The sequence below is a fragment of the Phoxinus phoxinus genome, assembly GCF_949152265.1.
Source record: "Phoxinus phoxinus genome assembly, chromosome: 1".
In the NCBI taxonomy this organism is placed as follows: domain Eukaryota; kingdom Metazoa; phylum Chordata; class Actinopteri; order Cypriniformes; family Leuciscidae; genus Phoxinus; species Phoxinus phoxinus.
The window spans coordinates 34,542,094-34,559,570 of NC_136876.1; the positions used below are offsets into that span (position 1 = coordinate 34,542,094).

Consider the following 17,477-nt stretch of genomic DNA (forward strand, 5'->3'; position numbering starts at 1 on the left):
TCAGAGAGCAGACACAATGCTGTGAATCTGTACAGAATCTGTGAATATGTAGTGCACTTCTGAGAACTGTCTCCACACACAGCGCCAGGCCACTGCCTATATTGTGTATGCCAGGGGTCGCCACTGCTTAAAGCAGTTGTTAAATGTTTCACAATTAATTATTATTGAGTTTTGCCGGACGTTAAAGAGAAGACACAGGAAGGAGAGTTTAATCAAACATTTTTACCAACCTTGACCAGACTTTTGATTGGGCAAATGTGGTTTCAAATAATTTTTATGTTTGATTCAATATTTAACAGAATAATAATAAAAAAAATTTTTTGTAAGAAAACAACTGTTGGAAGTTAGATCAAAATAGAGTTGTCCCTCACGATATTCAGATTAGTAATAGGCCCATTTGCTTTTTTCATTGGATGATTCATAGACCATTACATTTGATTCCCCTTAGTCTTAGTCTTGAATGTGTGGTTACAGTCTAGTTAAGTAACATATATTATGCTTCCTTTTCCATTGAGATACATTGATAACAAAACTAATTTCTGAGTAAAGAACTGATGGCAGATGGTTTATATTTAAAATTCAAGTGTAACATCCTTGAATTAAATAAACCAGCTTTAACAACAAGAGATAAATTACAATTCAGCACTTCACTTGTGCACACTGTGTTGCTTTATCAGACAAATCTCTTGGTACACTGCGCATATCAATTGTTTCCTCAGAACAACCTTGAGGGGGGCCTTATTTGTGCAGTTTCCCAAAAACACATTTCTGCTCTAGTCCGTCCCTTATGGCCCCTTTGGCTGTATAGCAATCATATAAGAGTGCATTAGTTCCATCTGTTATCTGCCTGTAATCCTGACCGGAGTGAATCACTGTTATAATAGATAGCAAACTATCATACCTCTCTTCTGAAAGCTTTCATTCCTCAAATTCAGCCAGCCCTTCAAAGTCTATTTAAGTTGAAGTCCATAAAGTAAACAGTTGGAGGCCATCCTCACAGACAGAGTTTTTGTGGTACATTTAGAGTCGTACTCTAAATGTTTTCGTTTTCTAATCTTAAAAAAAAAAAAAAACTTTCTGTAGGGTATTTAAAGGCCTGTATAGCGGTGGAAAGAGGTAAATGACCGTGTGCGAATCAATGCAAAGGAAAAAGATGTACACCAACAACAAATGAAGTATCAAAAACTACAGAAGACCTTCAAAAAAAAGTGTCTGAAAGAGCTTGAGACTAAATGGCATTTTATCTTTTGATTCAATAAAATCCAAGGGCACATCAATCTGTGCACTTCTCGTGCGCAGAGCAAATGCCCATTATTCATGACAGCTCATAAACTTACACTGCTTGGTCAAGGAGGGTGCACATAAAACAGAGTTACAGCATTAAAGGGAGAGTTCATCCAAAAATGAAAATTCGGTCATTATTCATCTCATGCCGTTTCAAACCCATATGACTTTGCCCTGAAACAAGATATTTGAAATAATCTTTTTTTTAAAAAGAAAAGAAAATCCAACTAAATCCAACAAAGGAACTAAATCCTTTGTTTGTTTGTTTTTAAAACATCTTAAGTAATACTACCACATATAAGTCTAACTAACCATAAGAGGAACTAACCAAAATTAAGTCATTATTTACTGATAATCTTCCCCAGTAAGTTCCTGAGACCTATTGACAGTTGAATTTAGATTTGAGAATGAATCAGTCCAGTTTGTGAACTGGATCAGCAAGTTCATTGAAAAGAGTAAAAAAAAAAAGAACGATTCATGTGGCATCAATATACTTGGAATATCATAAAGTTGGTTGACAATACTTATAAGATGCTTTTCTGTTTTTGTTATCATTTTGCAGCTTAACACATGAGGGGACTATTAACTGTTATTGTATGAGCTGCATTACAAATACTTTGTGTTCCACAGAAAAAAACAAAAAAACAAAATATGGGTTTGGAATGAAATGAAAGTGAGTAAATAATGGCACAATTTTTGGTGAAGAATTACTTTAAATGCACTACAGTATGTGGTCATTAAATTTAATCTCATTCATGAAACAGAAAGATTTTCCCACCATCATCCTTGGTCCTCTCCAGGACTGCGGTGCTGCTGAGTTGCCCATCTCCGATTCGAGTAAAAGCCAAAACTTGGATTTCGTACTGGACGTATTTACGCAGGTTCCTCAGCAAGACAGACTGTGTCAGATTCCCTTTAACCGCGTTCACTTGTGCCTCCAAATCCGAGTCTTTCTCCTTGTATAAAACCTAGAAGAATAAGTATATTAAGCATGATCACTGCTCACCACTGTTGTGTGATTTTGTGATTGTGACTGACTTTAATTTAAGAGCACATTAAATGGAAACACACAGGGATAGCTGTTAGTAAGGCAGAATGGCGTGAAGTTGGTTCCTCTGGGTCTACTGTTCAACAGGCTTCTTTTGGTTTCTTTTTTCCCCATAAAGCCTTCTGTCTTAATTACTGTTGACTTTAAACCAGAGAAGCTTCTCTGAACATATGGGTACACATTAACTCTTGTAACTGAAAATATTTATCTTTCTGTAAGGGTCAGACTTTCCTTGAATGCATGAATGATCCAGTTGATTACTTAAAATGAAATTAAAATGGTACTGGAACATGCTTTATAGGGCTTAAAAGAGAAACGCATATAATGATTATATGACATACAATACATATAAAGTTATAGGGGTCATATCAAACATATATATCTACATATTTTTTTATTTTTTTATTTAGTATTTTTTGTCTTGTTTTCTTAAATAGATTTACTTTTACTTATTTTCATATATTCTTACATTATATACGGTATATATATTATATATATATATATATTATATATTTATATACATACATATATATATATATATATAATTTAGAGGGTTTAATTTTAAGATTAAGTAGTAAAGCTGCAATGAGCAGTTATTAAAAGAAATGCTGGCTTTCAATGACGAATAAAAACAATGCATCCTCTTCTCAAGAACCAAAACATCAAATATTGCATGTCATTTCATCATATAAAACATGGTTTAAGGGGTCAATCATACATAAGAAAAAAAAACTTTATTCACTTCTGAGATGCTATAATTATACTGAGCCAAGGGCTCTTTCAGCAGACATTGTTTCAGAACACCTCAGCGCACTACTTGACATCAGTCGGAGGTCATTTTTATTTGTGCGAAATCACAAAAACAAAAACAAAACAACAACAGAGAGCTATTTCTCACAAGTATGCACCTTGTATCCGAGGATGTTGCCGTTCTGCTCGTGCTCAGGAACAGGGCCCCAGGTTACCAGGATGCGACTGGAGCTCATGGCCTCCGCCGTCACATTTTCCGGAGCCCCAGATGGCACTACACAAACAGACAAAGACAAATCACACTCCCTTATCACACAGTGCCTTAACACACGGCCCACGAGTACTGAGTAAACTCACGTGGATTAGTCACCTGTCCAATGTCATGGGAAGGATGGAAAGAAAGCAAACAGCATTAACATGTGAGCATCAAGCAAGAGTGTGAGCGTAAACAGACCACTAAAAGACTGACAAACCTTTAGCACCAGGCCTTATATCAGGCAGCACGGTCAGCCCGGAACGTCCCTACATGTAGCCACACAATTACATGATGACTCCCTCTACACACAAACTTCATTTCTGCTTACGGTCATCCAAATGTTGAAGTGTGCAATTTCTGAACCACTAGTGCCACCAAATTGAATTGCAATATGTTTGAGTGGCACAGCTACTGTAGGTTGGGCATAACAGCACTGACACTGAGTGTGTTTACATGCACGTTCTTAACCTGATAATGCTTAATAAGACAACAACGTGTGTGGCCAAGACAATGCGTTAACTTTTTCCTTTATCACCGTGATGTCATAAACGGCTTAAGCATTAACCGATCGACATAACTAGATTTTTGCCCATTTCCCTGATATCGCCTGGCATACAAACACCTTAACCTGCGTTCTGTCAGTTTATTGAAGTGTGCATGTGTGATATGTGACAGGAAAGCATCCTTATACTGCAGATTTAAGCGCATCCGGCCACAGCGAGTGTTTCTTGGTAGGGGAGGAGAAATGTACGCAAACTCCGACTTTCTCATAGTCTTCATAAAATATAAACATTTGCAATTCAGTTTGATATCACCAATGACACAGAAATGACTCACTTCACCTTTCAATATCAGATTTTAAGAGTTTCCGCTGCAGCCATTTGGGGCCATAAATCTCTCTTGCGTGCATCTTGCAGAAAGCAACGGAAAAGATAATAGGGATACCAGGCAGCCAATCACCTTGCTTCTTATCTGCAGTGTAGGCATGCATTCAGAGCAACTCTCGAGCCACACAGATTGAGAGTGTTGTGAGGGGCTGTTATGTGATCACATAAAGGAAATAAAATTCTATTTGCCAACCACCTGTTTACATTTGAGAATATGATTATCCTGAGAATAATGGAAATTTCAAGATGCTCTCTGCATCACAGTGACAAATATGTCTCTGTATCCCATGGGTATCAGTCACATCAGTGCCCAAACTGGACGTCCTCACCTGACTCTCGCGTACGACCCTTCACGGTCTCACTCCAGGGTCCGGAGCCTATGGAATTAAAGGCCTGGATCTGCAGCTGGTACTCGGTCCACTCCTCCAGGCCCTCCAGGGTGATCTCTCTCTCCAGCCTGTCGTTCACCAATCGTGTGCTGGCCTCACCCCGCAGGTCCGCTCGCAACACTCTGACCCTGTAGCCCACGCTCTCCGGGTTTCCGTTGTACTCGGTCTCTGGCAGTGGCTGCCGGGGAAACATCAGACTCTCAGAATCAGTCAACAGAATTACTGATGGCGATGTTCCTTGACAGGGTGTTTTGATTTCACGATCAGTAATGAAGATGAGAAAAAAAGATGCAACCTGATTTTAATAAATACATACAGCAGACAATAAATGACAAGAAAAAACTGTCACTTCATTATTAATATCTGACAGTGCTAATGTCTTTTGCAGAAAAAAAATCTAGAAAGAATTTATTTAAAGCTGCAGTCCGGCACATTTTTGGGTTTAAAAATATCAAAAAAGGCATTTTTGAAAAAAAAACGTAACCAGCCAATGTTCAAAACGATCTGCTTGCCTTACCTCGATTCAAAACGGTAAGCTTGTAATAATAATTTTAATTCCTGTGGTACTGGTGGATTTCCGCGGGAATTTCGAGCATGTCTTTGCGTCATTACGTCACTTCTGTACACATAGAGAAGGAGTCCCCGGCTAGCGTGTGTGGATGATGGAGGTGGAGATTTAGCTTAGCACTTGGTATGGCGGATCCCGAAAGTTTTAAAGCGACAATCACCAGTGAGTGACAACTGGAGATTCACCAGTTGTAAAACCCAAAGACTTCGGACTTCAGAGTGGCTACAGAAAAAATATATTTTTCACGTTTTGACGTGATATAAGCAATCGTTAGATTTAATCAGCATGATATAGCCTAACGTTACTGCAATGCTTCCCCCCACCCCCCGAATTTGGTCAGAACAAAAGTGAATGTTACTTACTTGTTCAGATGACATTTACCGATGAAAATTCTAATGTTGACACTTTCAAAAAGTATATTGCTGATGACAGTACAGTATCCACAGCGACAAGTTCTCCTCAATACATTTTGTTCATCCGCGCTGTTTCATGCCGATTTACTACCCACGCACAGTTAATAATTCCGCGAATAACTGCAATTGCAGATTTCGAACAGAGATGGCGACAAAGAGGAAAAACGACGGACTGCAGCTTTAAATAATTCAATCTTAGTACTCAACCGCTGTATATAAGATTAAATAAAAATACAACATTTAACACTCACTGAAGCAAATGCAGTTTTCACAATATATGGTTTGGTTATGGCAACAAATATGTTATATATTCATGCATATTTTAATAAATAAATGTTTATGTTTTTATGTTAATGGTATTTTACACTACCATTCAAAAGTTTGGGGTCAGTAAGAATGTTTTTATATTATACTAAAATGAAAACATTTATTCAGCAAGGATGCATGGAATTGATTAAATGTAACATTAAAGACATTTATAATTACATTTATATTATAATTACATTTATATTTTAAATAAATTGTTCTACTTTCTATTCATCAAATAATCCTTAAACAAAACGCATCACGGTTTTGCATAAATGAAACTTTTCAACAATATAAAATAAGATAATAATAGTAAATGTTTCTTTAGCAGCGAATCATCATATTAGACTGATTTCTGAAGGATCATGTGACACTGAAGACTGGAGTAATGATGCTGTAAATTCAGCTTTGACATCACAGGAATAAATTACATTGTACTATTTGTAATACTTCACAATTATACTGTTTTACTGTAGTTTTTATCAAATAAATGAAGCCCTGTTGAGCATAGGAGAAAAAATAACATACAAATCTTACACACCCTAAACTTTTGAATCGCAGTGTATGTTTCTTTTACCATTTGAGACCTTTTTTATTTATTCATTTTGTCATTTGGATCAGTATCTTCAGTTAAAATAAAAATTTCCTTGACTAAAATTATGTGCCTTTTCAGTCAGGGTAAAATGGGCTAAAAATAACAAATATGATGAAATATAAACTAAATAATAGTCTATATAGATGAAATATAGACTAAATAATAAAAAAAACTTTATACTTTAAAAATAAACAGTGTGGCCTCTATTACACACAGTCTCAGCAGAGTCCACTCCTGAACATTGCTAATGCAAACACACTGAGCTCAGCCTAACCCAATTAAATATACATGCTCCTATAAATCTCATATTTATATTTAATACGCATATTTAATAATGCTTCATCATTTACGTGCCCCAAAAAAATCAACTGAACGATTTTGAGTGGGTGCCAAAAGGTAAGTGAGATGTCACAAACTGGCAAAACATCAGCTCTCATGTGCTTTTAATTTGACAGGTAAAGAGCTTCAATTTGAGAAACTCAATTTAGCCACTAGCTCTCACATGTCAGCAGTCTTTATATCAGCTGAAAATCGATAAATGTCCAAAAACACCCTGCTTTCAACATCCTAGCCTGAATTCATGTGTGGTACAAGATAATGACAGCCTGTCAGAACACTAGGACTGAAAGTTACAATGTAATAGCTAGCTTCCTTGAACCTGTTTTTTTGCCATTCCAACCTCTGCGAAAGAAACAAAATAAATCAAGGCCCTGAATTATTGAATGAAGTCAATTGAATATAATGCACTTGGCTTGCTTTATATTTCTCAGTGCAGATATGAAAGGTACGTTCACATGACAACGATGTACTAAAAATGGAAACTTTTTCCGGGTACAGATGTCAGTGTTGTCAAAATGATACCCGTACACACGGATCCGCGAAAACGACTAAAACGCTATATTATTCGTGTCAGGCCAGTAGTTGGCAATGCCACTTTGTAAAGAAACACAACGCACCATAGACTGAACACGTAATACGCACACGTCCCTGATTGCACAAATTTGCGTTTTTGTAGTTTAGGGAGAAGATAAAGGTATTATTTTCAAAAACTTTCACTTATAAACCTACAATCCTTTAGTTACAGGCCCAGATCTTTAACAACAATGCCACTTACCACCCAGCGTAGCCACAAGCTGGTCTCACTGGCCGTGCGTACAGTCACGCTGCTGGGCGCCATGTCCGGAGGAGCCTGCAGGGTTTGAATTACACGGGACGGCACGCTCACCGGACTCTGGCCCACGATATTCACCTGCTGCATTCGGAACCTGTAACCATCAAGTTAATCAGTCACATTGTTGAAACTTAACTCAACACTGGTAAGACTTCCCAGTGGGAAAATAGATGGCAAAGAACCCTGTGCTCGCTGCAATTCACTTTATAATTGCACCAATTACCATGAAATCAAAGTTTATCAGCAGGCAGAACAAATGGAGAGGCTGTGGCAACATCCATAAGATCTGACATAAATTGCGGGGTAGAGAAAAACACTGAGGCAAGCAGTTCATCATGAAGCTCAGAGATGATTCAAGCTGTCTGAAACAAATGGTTGAAGTCAGACATTAAACCTGTTTAGATAACAGCAGTAGCTTTATATTATTGGAATGAAATAATCGTATTACACAAAGACTGAATAGCTCTTATTTTTGACATAGTTGGTTTATGTAAGCGAGTTTTTAAGTGCTGTGACTTTTTAATGTTTGTTTAAGAATTAATTGTAATTTATGTGTTAAGGTAACAGGCCTTTTTTTATTAATACAAATATGAGAATATGTTTACACTACTATGAATGGCTGGATTGAAAGACTCACGTCTGATTGGCTAAAGAGAATGTAATTTCTCAAGATTGACCCACACATATATTCATAACGGTTCTCACACACACATGACCATTTGCAAATGCAGAATCAACAATCAATTTGTACATTGCAAACATACTTTTTTTTTTGTAAATGTGAATTAGGATAATGTGAAATGCTGTTTGCAAATATTTTAAAAAAAATGTGAATGTGAAAAGAGACTATTTTAGCTCTATAGTTTACAGTTGATAAATGTTAAGTATTGGTTTCTATTACTTCTTTCAGCAACAACAACACAACAGAGGTTAAACAGTTGGCCTGCATGTTTGTTTAAATCCACAAGATGCAATATTGTAGATATGGTCATCACTATGTCAACCATTGCAAGGTTTGGAGTGATTTTTCGCTGTGATGTATTCTGTACACTCACAGAATGATCATTCAAATGCGACTGTCACTCACAGAACTTGCGGTGTGTAGTCCATGCATAAAATAACTGTTTTCTGTGTGTAAATAGATTTCATGCACATACTATCTCTCAGCAATTCTGTAGCAAATCTCAGTTCAATTGTCTTTTTTCAGCATAAGACAAATTTTACAAAGATGTCAAGATCAGAAAGAACAGGAAAGAAGAAAGGAATGAATTAACTGCATCCTCTGGGAAAAAAGCAGAAAATAACAAGAGCACAGGCATAAATACAGAACGGAAAACATTGCCATAGTGTGCTGACTTAAACTGTGTACCATTCGATTTATTCATGCAGGCAAATAATAATCATAATCTGATTAAGGTGTATACTCTGTCTTGTAATTGGAGTAATCCAGATGTCTTAATTTGATTAGGCTCCCTTAAAATGTGTATTTATTCAGGTTAAAGCAAATGAAAATGCTGTTTACATGGCAATCGCTGTCTTAATGCATCTACTGTAATGTGTGTTTGTACAGAAACAACACTGACCTGTAGTGTGTGAACGGCGTGAGATTGGGCACCTCCAGCAACTGAGCTTCAGGGTCATTCTCTTTCTCATACAACACCTTCCACTCTTCCTCATCACCGACACTGCCCACCTGAATACAGAGAGCACTGCTGTAACAGTCTGTGGCAACAACACCAATTACCCCTAAATATCATGACCCTCTTTTTAAAAATATAATTTAAAAATAGATGAATCCTTATTAAAGGTACACAGTTATTCAGTCAAGAGAAGTGAGTGATTTTCACTTTGTCGTTTGTTCTTTGATTAACATTAATTACAGACATCATCACAGCAGCAGGTTTATTATGCTGATGTCACTTTTAGATCTGAAGCACATGACGCAGATCTGACACATATGTCCCCACAACTCTTTATGGTCATTTAAGACTTTATTTAACTCATATAGGACACAAAGCAGGCATTTTGACATATTTTTGTGTTTATTCGTTCAAGTGCGAAAGAGAAGCCAATGCGGCCACCGCGTTATTAATCGCATGTGTTAACGCGCTCATTTTGACAGCCCTATTTATTTTCATTTTTTTGTTTGCAAAATTAAATAATTGGCTTTTATATTGTCACTCAAAGTAAATTATTAAATTATTTGTTTTCCTACTCACTAACAGAGCAATGACAGAAGAGTAAGATTTTCAAGATTTTCTTTTCCACAATAAATATAATTTCAAGTGCTTTCCAAAATGACTGCAATAAACATATTCAATAAATATTAATAAAAGTTAATACATTAACTTTGACAGCTCTATACATTTTTTTATTTGATTTTATGTTTTAAATCCTATGTGCATTCAGATGAATTTTGCAAATATAAATGGCAAGAGTTTTCTCAAAACTGAAAGCTCCAATCAAAGGAGCATTCCCTCATTTATCACCAGGACACAAAGTCATGTTTACATTTTCCAGGGCTGCAACAAAAAGCACTATGAAATCTATCAAATATTTCAAATAGACTCAGTGGATGGTAAATGGGGTTTTCCTCCTAAAAAAACTGTTAGCTATTTTATGTATCAGTCAGATGGGTAGGTCTTGTCCAGAATAAAAAGTGGACCAGCCTTCATGGCAATAGTCTGGTTACATGAGACTACCTGGATATTAATCTGCCATGGCATTTGAAACATCTAAATAGAGACATTTTTCAGACCCTTTTGAGAACCAAGTAGTGAAGTAAATGAAAGAAGGAGGAGAAAATTCCACACACTGCACTTCATTATACCCGGTACATCACAGGCCAAAGGCTCATAGAGTGTTTTGTAGGGAACGGGCCTTCAGCAGGAATGCAGAGCGGAGCAGGTTAAAGCTTTTTCAATTGAGTCCAGAACAGTGCCAGCCACTGCCCCATTTCAAACGCATTGTGCAAGCCAAGTCTAAACCAATCAAAGCTCACAGCACTCAGGAAGATTTACTATGACCAGTGGAGTGTACTGTATGCAGTAAGCATTTCTGCCAACGTGATAGATGTTAGACGCGTGGCACCTTATGCTGGAAACCGCCGTTGTATTTCATAGCTGGTGCGTATGCAGTGGCTCTCTCTCGCTCGGTGACAGATTTCTGCAGCGCCAGATAGCCCGGCCTCAATCAACTCTGGAATTCAAGTGCCACCACATGAAAAGCCGAGGCTTCCTTTTGGAAGCTCCGGCCCGGCGCCGTCAAGTTTAGAGAGTGGACGTCGATTACAAATTAGGAGTCAGTCATGTGATTCAATCTGTCATCACTTTTGCTAAAGTCGCAGGCGATGTGGAAAGGGCGAGGATGTGCTCTCAATACATCTCTGAGCCATAGAGGGCAATCACAACTGGAACTTGCTGTTATTCAGGCTGAAATGGAAGTGCTGAGTGGAAGTGAATCGAGTATGTGTGATAAGTGCATGCTGGCTGTTTTTAAAACCCTGTGATGACAGCTGGATGCCGGTGTGAACCCTTAAACTCTACTGAATGTGCACGGCGTAACCTTTGCATACGAAACAATGAGCTGATTAGATTGAAATTAGATTTTGATGTGACCTTTTAAAAATGTTCTATATCTTCTTAAAAAAAAATATTTTGTTATTTTATTTTTAATTTTACATTTTTTAATGAATTTGATTAAAAAAAATGTTAGACAAGATAAATGTCTTTGCTCCACTGTCCCACCTTAAATCCTCTAAAACTTGCTGATTGATTGATTAATTGATTTCTTTTTTTAAATTAAAAACAGCACAGAATATGTATCTTTTATTTCATTTGATCTGTTTTGTTGTTGTGAGAATTGATACGTAATGTTGTTCAGTGTATTTTGACCTTTTAATTTTTCTGAGAAATGTTACAACAGCCAAAAATGTTTTTCGGTATACACTGTCCGACAAATAAAAATATTGCAGTTATTTTTTACCTGATTCTCCTACCTTGAATTCAGCTGATTAATCCATCAAGCTGTCAAAATAACTGAAATGTACATTGCTAAGACAAATCATCATAAGTACTTTGCTCAACACTGCAGGGATGTTTCATTATCATGTAAAATGTTTTTCTTTGCTGGTGAAGACTCATCAGGGAGCACTGTGAGGATGTACAGCTTCAGGCCAGCGTGATGGTAGGCGGATAATGATCAGATAAAGAAGAACTGAAATATTACTCACCTGCCCTTCAACAATCCACTTGGAGATGGTTGTCTTCCCATCATCCCCTGCACGGAACTTCAGCGTAGCAGATCGTGAACTGATCTTGGAAATAACCAGATTTGACGGAGGCCCGGGAAGTTCTGAGTTAAAGGCAAACCCCCCCGAAAAAAAACAAATAAAGACAAAATATAGACAAATAAAAAAAAGTTAAAAGACACTTCTAAACAACATCCGCACATCCCAACAATCAATAAGCACAAAACATCCACAAGCCTGCCTTCTAAAGTCAATAACACCCAACATTTCTAAATCATGACCAGAATGTTTTTAATAAGACTGTGTAGACAAGGGACTGAGTCAAAAAAGAGATTTGCGATTCTTTTGAAGTGCAGAGATAAAAAGTCTCATTTGGGTCGAGAAACCTTTGATGAAATTACACTGGAATTAAATCAAATAACAGACGATAGTCTCGCATCTGCCCAAAATCCCCACTGTGATGTGTAGACGTCTGTTTCCCTAATGTCTCACAATATGCAATTTATCAGCAGGCATTATGGTTTTGGCTTGGCGTTCAGCCAGTTCAGCATTTGCCTTCTTTCAGTGAGCGAGAGAAAGTCTGCCTTAAAGCTGGTACAAATGAATATTTCTCCTTCAATGCCACATTTGATTAATGGCAGTGCATGGGCAACAACTTTGCAGTTTCTGAGCAGAAAAGGCCAACTCAAAAGATCATCATTCATTCTTATATTGCTTGTGTACAATATGCATTCATAAATAAGGAAGATTAGCTCCTTTAATACAGGTTATTTTTAATTGTCTAAGTTAAAGAGCTATGAACGACCTGGTGGCACTCCTGAAGATATGGTGGAGGAAGTTACAGTTCCAACTCCCGCCTCCGTCATAGCTGCCACTTCCAGAGTGTACGTGGTGAGGGATGTCAGGCCGGTGACCTTGTAGTCCAGCGTGGAATTGGCCAAGGTGCGCGCCACCCGTGATTGGTTTTTCCCCTGCACCTCCCAGGACACCAGGTAACCTGCAAAACACCATCAAATTCATTGAAACTCAAGAAGTTTATTTGAGTTTTACACACTTTATGGCTCAAACCCCGTGGGAACGGGCCAATTTGGGCCGCCTCGCCCAAGTCCAACCTGGGATGACAACTCACAAGAGCAGGAGGAATTTTTCTGAGGTCTTGAACTTGAAATAAACAATCTCTCTTTAACAAATAAGGTGGCTGAATTGGGGAACTGCTGTAGTGAGTTGTCTAGACCCTGGGCCCTGCCCCTTAACCTGCATCTAACTGAGACTAATAGCCAGCAGAGATCCTATGTAATTTGCTGTTTATTGGGAGTATTTTCTCCCAGAGTCAGCACTGTTTCCAATCGCTGAATGTCCTTTTTCATTGAGGTGCTCATAAATCAAGCTTTGCGCTGGGAGAGCCTGCTGGTGAACAGGCATAGGCAACATTCAAAGACCAACAATGCTGTGTACATTGATATAGACAGGAGCTATTTAGTCTAATGTATGTCTGATCTCATTCGTCTCCATTCTTTCAATCAACATTCAGAGCCGTTCTGCAACTCAATCGGCTTAATCTATGTCCAGTATCAATCTACCGCTGCCTCATTAGTCCAGTTCTAATTCTTTCTCCGCTTTATTGAAACTTCACCAGTGACTCTCAGAAAATGTGTTGTCCTGGTCAAAAAAAGAAAAATAATTTTATTTTGCATACAGGAATTAATTTTTTATTTAGAAAAGGGACCGTGTACATTAATCAACATTCATAAATGTAAATGTCCCCAAATTAGCCCGAAGGCTAGTTTCCATCGGTAGTCCCTTTGCCAGATGTTATTAGGCCTAAAACTAGAGAAGAGGGTAAAACAATAACAACAATAATAGAACTAGAACTTGTAAACAACTTTGTAAAATACAATTAAACATATATTATACAAAAAGACAATATATATGTATACAATAAAAAAAGAAATATATTAAAAAAAAAAGAAAAAATATATATTGTTGAGTTAAAAAAATTATATTTGAATATGTTAATATAATTGAATTGTTAATAATAATAGAGGAAGCAGCATTCATGTTAATATAACTAAGTTAAATGTAACCTTTTTGCAAACCTTTTTTACGTGGGTTTTGCAACCAAGACAGGAGTCCAGATGTACCCCTAGGTATTTACATTCTGAAACAACCTGCAATCTCTCTCCCCAAATACAAATATCCTGCTTTATTTCAGCACTGTGTCCTTTAGAAAGGAACATACAGACTGTTTTTGACATTTTAAGTCAGGATGTAACTTTTACCATAACATCTGTCAACTTTTTTGCAACCTCTTCTGCAAATAATTATCCCTCGGAATCAGACATTCCACATTAATCAGTTTCTTTTTTTTTTTTTTTAGATTAGAAATCGACATGAAAGTATAAGAGTTAGCAGAAATCCCAAAAAGAAAGGACGCCCCGCCTCGCCTACAATGCTCACGATCGATCCCGCTTTGCTGCTACAGCGGCTGCAGGACCCGAACCGCGGGGTGTAGGTCTCATCCCTCTAGAGAGAGTGTCAAGCAAAGGTGAAGCTTCTCAGCGCGAACGCATCACAAAACATTAATACTCCCTCGAGAGCCGAACAAGCTCTGTTCAAAGCCAGATTCTTATCACGCACATACAAACAAGCATCTCCTTAAGAAAAAAAGAGTTGTTGACATATATTGCAGGCGCCCTCTTATACGTGCAGACGCTCCGGTCGTGACATCATGGACTGTCGTCGGCCAATGAAATTGTTGCGTGTATACACGTGCTTCAGACAAATTAGTTTAGGGGTAGGGGTTAGGTTAGGTGCTCAAAAATGTCTAAATAGTGTAACTTAAAGAAAATTATTACCATTACTCCAGTCTTCAGTGTCACGTGATCCTTCAGAAATCATTTTAATTTGATGATTTGCTGAAACATTTCTTATAACTGTCAGTGTTGAAAACAGTAACTACTATAAATTACTTTACAGTCACTTTTGATCAATTTAATGCATCCTTGCCAAATAAATATGGTTAATTTATTGCAAAAAAAAAAAAAAAAAAATCAATGAAAACCACAAACTTTTTAATGGTAGTGTATAATATATATATATAAAGCTACACTGTGTAGGAACTACTCCCATCTAGCGGTGAAATTGTATATAACTACCAACTGAACATTACTTTCTAGCCCCTCCCATTCCGAGGGCGTTTTAACTCTTACCGTGGCCGTATTATTTAAAATCTGCCGGCAATCGCGAGTAATCTCCCCCTCGCATTCGTCACGGTGCCACTGAGTGTAAAAACGCGAAAGGCAAAGCTTGAATTTCCCGGAAATGTCCCTCTTTGGCTAATGCATTTTCAAGATGGAGGCGCAACATGGCTTCCGCCATTCGAGTAGTTCACCCGTATGTATTATAAATGGCAGATTCTACGCTTACGAGAATACTTGAATAGTTGGTAGAAGTAATTATACAATTAATGAGCACATATAATTTTGAAAGAACAAAGTGGTTTTTGCTAAGAATCAACTTAAAAATTGCACAGTGTAGCTTTAAAGAGTAACTAAACCCCTGGTCAGAGCCTGACTCGGAGGGGGGACGTGCACCTGAGACGGGTCTCTCTGTAGGCAAGGGCGTGGTTAGCTGGTACCCTCTTATGTCACAGGGCCCCACAACATCCAATAGGAAAATTCAACTGCAGTAGCCACCGTTCAACCTGAAGAGGGCATCACTCAGACGTTTTTACACCACATATTGTAGAATTAAAACACTTTATACCCAAATGTCAAAACAATTACTTGAATCAATGAACAGCATTAATAAAGCCCCAGTCTTACAGATCATTAACTAAAAAAAAGTTGTTTTAGGTTTTAGTTACCCTTTACAATGACATTTTTTAATTACTTTCGGGGGTTTTTTGCATTTTTTTAATGATATCTGTATGTAAATGAGCTTAGTTTTCTTTAAAAAGCAAAAAAAATAAAAAAATAAAAAAAATAAAAAGCAAAATCTAATTTCTTTCTTGATTTTGGATTAAAATATACCCTCCAATTGTTCTGAACATGTTTTGTGAGATTCACGCTCACAAAGAGATCATGGTTAACATTTTTTTTCTTTTGATCTGTTTGTGCTTTACGTTCCCGGTGGTAATGACTAAAGCACAATATGGATAAATAACACTCCTGGAATGCTAAAACACATGCATCAGCGCCCACACACAGAGAGTCATGCAGAGACACACACACACACACACACACACACACACACACACACACACACACACACACACACACACACACACACACACACACACACACACACACACACACACACACACACACACACACAGTTTGTTTTGCTATACTTGTGAGGACATTCCATAGGCGTAATGGTTTTTATACTGTACAAACTGTATATTCTGCATTTTTACATTTTTAATAAGACATTTGACATTGTTATTTTTTTTAAGCTATTTGAATTATGAGGACTCATGAAATGTCCCCATAAACCACATTTAAGTTGTAATACCAGTGTAATACACATGTCATTATACAAATTTGTGTCCTCATAAATCACAAAAACAAGAGCACACACACACACAAGCACAAAAGCATCCTTTACAGCTGTGCAACAGGGAGCGAAAATTGTTTCTGCCAACTGAACGCAAACAATGATGCCATAATTGCTTTTGTGCAAAAACTCAATGAAGTGTTAAATAGAAGTGTATCCATTAATAAAGCTATACGAACATCCAAGAGTTGCCAAATGAAAATTGAGCTTCTTTACGGGGTCACCTGCTCTATCTAATGCAACGTTCAGCTACATTTAAACAGAGGGGGGCAGATTAGATTTCATTTAACAGGAAAGACAAATCTAATGAACAACTCATCATTCCCCAAAACTGAGTTTTGCTGATGCTAGGGCAAACAAATTCATTCAGGTTTGTTGCTGCAAAATGTAAGTGTTTTCCTTGATTGTCTTTTTTTTTTTTTTTTTTTTGAGTATCATATCAATAAAAGCAACAGAAAGGTAAAAAAACACTCACCAGTAATGATGCCGTTCTTATTTACAGGTTCCTCCCAGCTCACTCTCAGAGACATATCCAATATCTCTGTAAAGCTCAAGCGACCGACAGGGCCTGGAACTAAACACAAAGACATTCCCTGGTTGTAGACCTCCTTTTGTTTCTAAACAAGCTCTGTCTATTGTAGGCTAATTGAGCTGATCATAGATGAATCCACACACTAATTGTGAAACAAATAACAAATAAGGTATTATTTAGTCCCTTTATAATGAACCACAACAAAGATTCCAATGATATTGAAACCTGACATGCATGCAAACATTGTTTCTTTTTCCTTGTTCATTCTTTTCCCAGAAACATTTCTCTTGAAAGAAACCAAAACTAGTTTCTCACATGTAGTGTCACAGATGCCTAAAGACACTGTTATAATTATATCGGCTTGACCCATAGAGCAGTATTTGTGCTTAAGTTTGAGCTGCACTTTAATGAATGTGACTTTTATAAGACATGTTGTAATTGGGCTATTTTTAACAACCAAACCCCCCATCTC

General features: G+C 37.3%; 1 protein-coding gene across 3 annotated transcripts in view; it reads right to left on the minus strand.

Annotated features, from left to right (window-relative positions):
• Positions 1-17,477, minus strand: part of sdk1a (sidekick cell adhesion molecule 1a) — a 353,385-nt gene that overhangs the window by 54,590 nt on the left and 281,318 nt on the right. For all 3 annotated transcript variants that reach the window (XM_079625487.1, XM_079625486.1, XM_079625485.1), the window contains 8 exons: positions 16,949-17,047; positions 12,722-12,913; positions 11,899-12,020; positions 9,251-9,360; positions 7,611-7,761; positions 4,555-4,792; positions 3,241-3,356; positions 2,063-2,252 (listed from right to left, as the gene is read on the minus strand). In XM_079625487.1, coding sequence (XP_079481613.1) covers positions 2,063-2,252; positions 3,241-3,356; positions 4,555-4,792; positions 7,611-7,761; positions 9,251-9,360; positions 11,899-12,020; positions 12,722-12,913; positions 16,949-17,047 — 1,218 coding nt within the window. The remainder of the gene's footprint in view (positions 1-2,062; positions 2,253-3,240; positions 3,357-4,554; positions 4,793-7,610; positions 7,762-9,250; positions 9,361-11,898; positions 12,021-12,721; positions 12,914-16,948; positions 17,048-17,477) is intronic.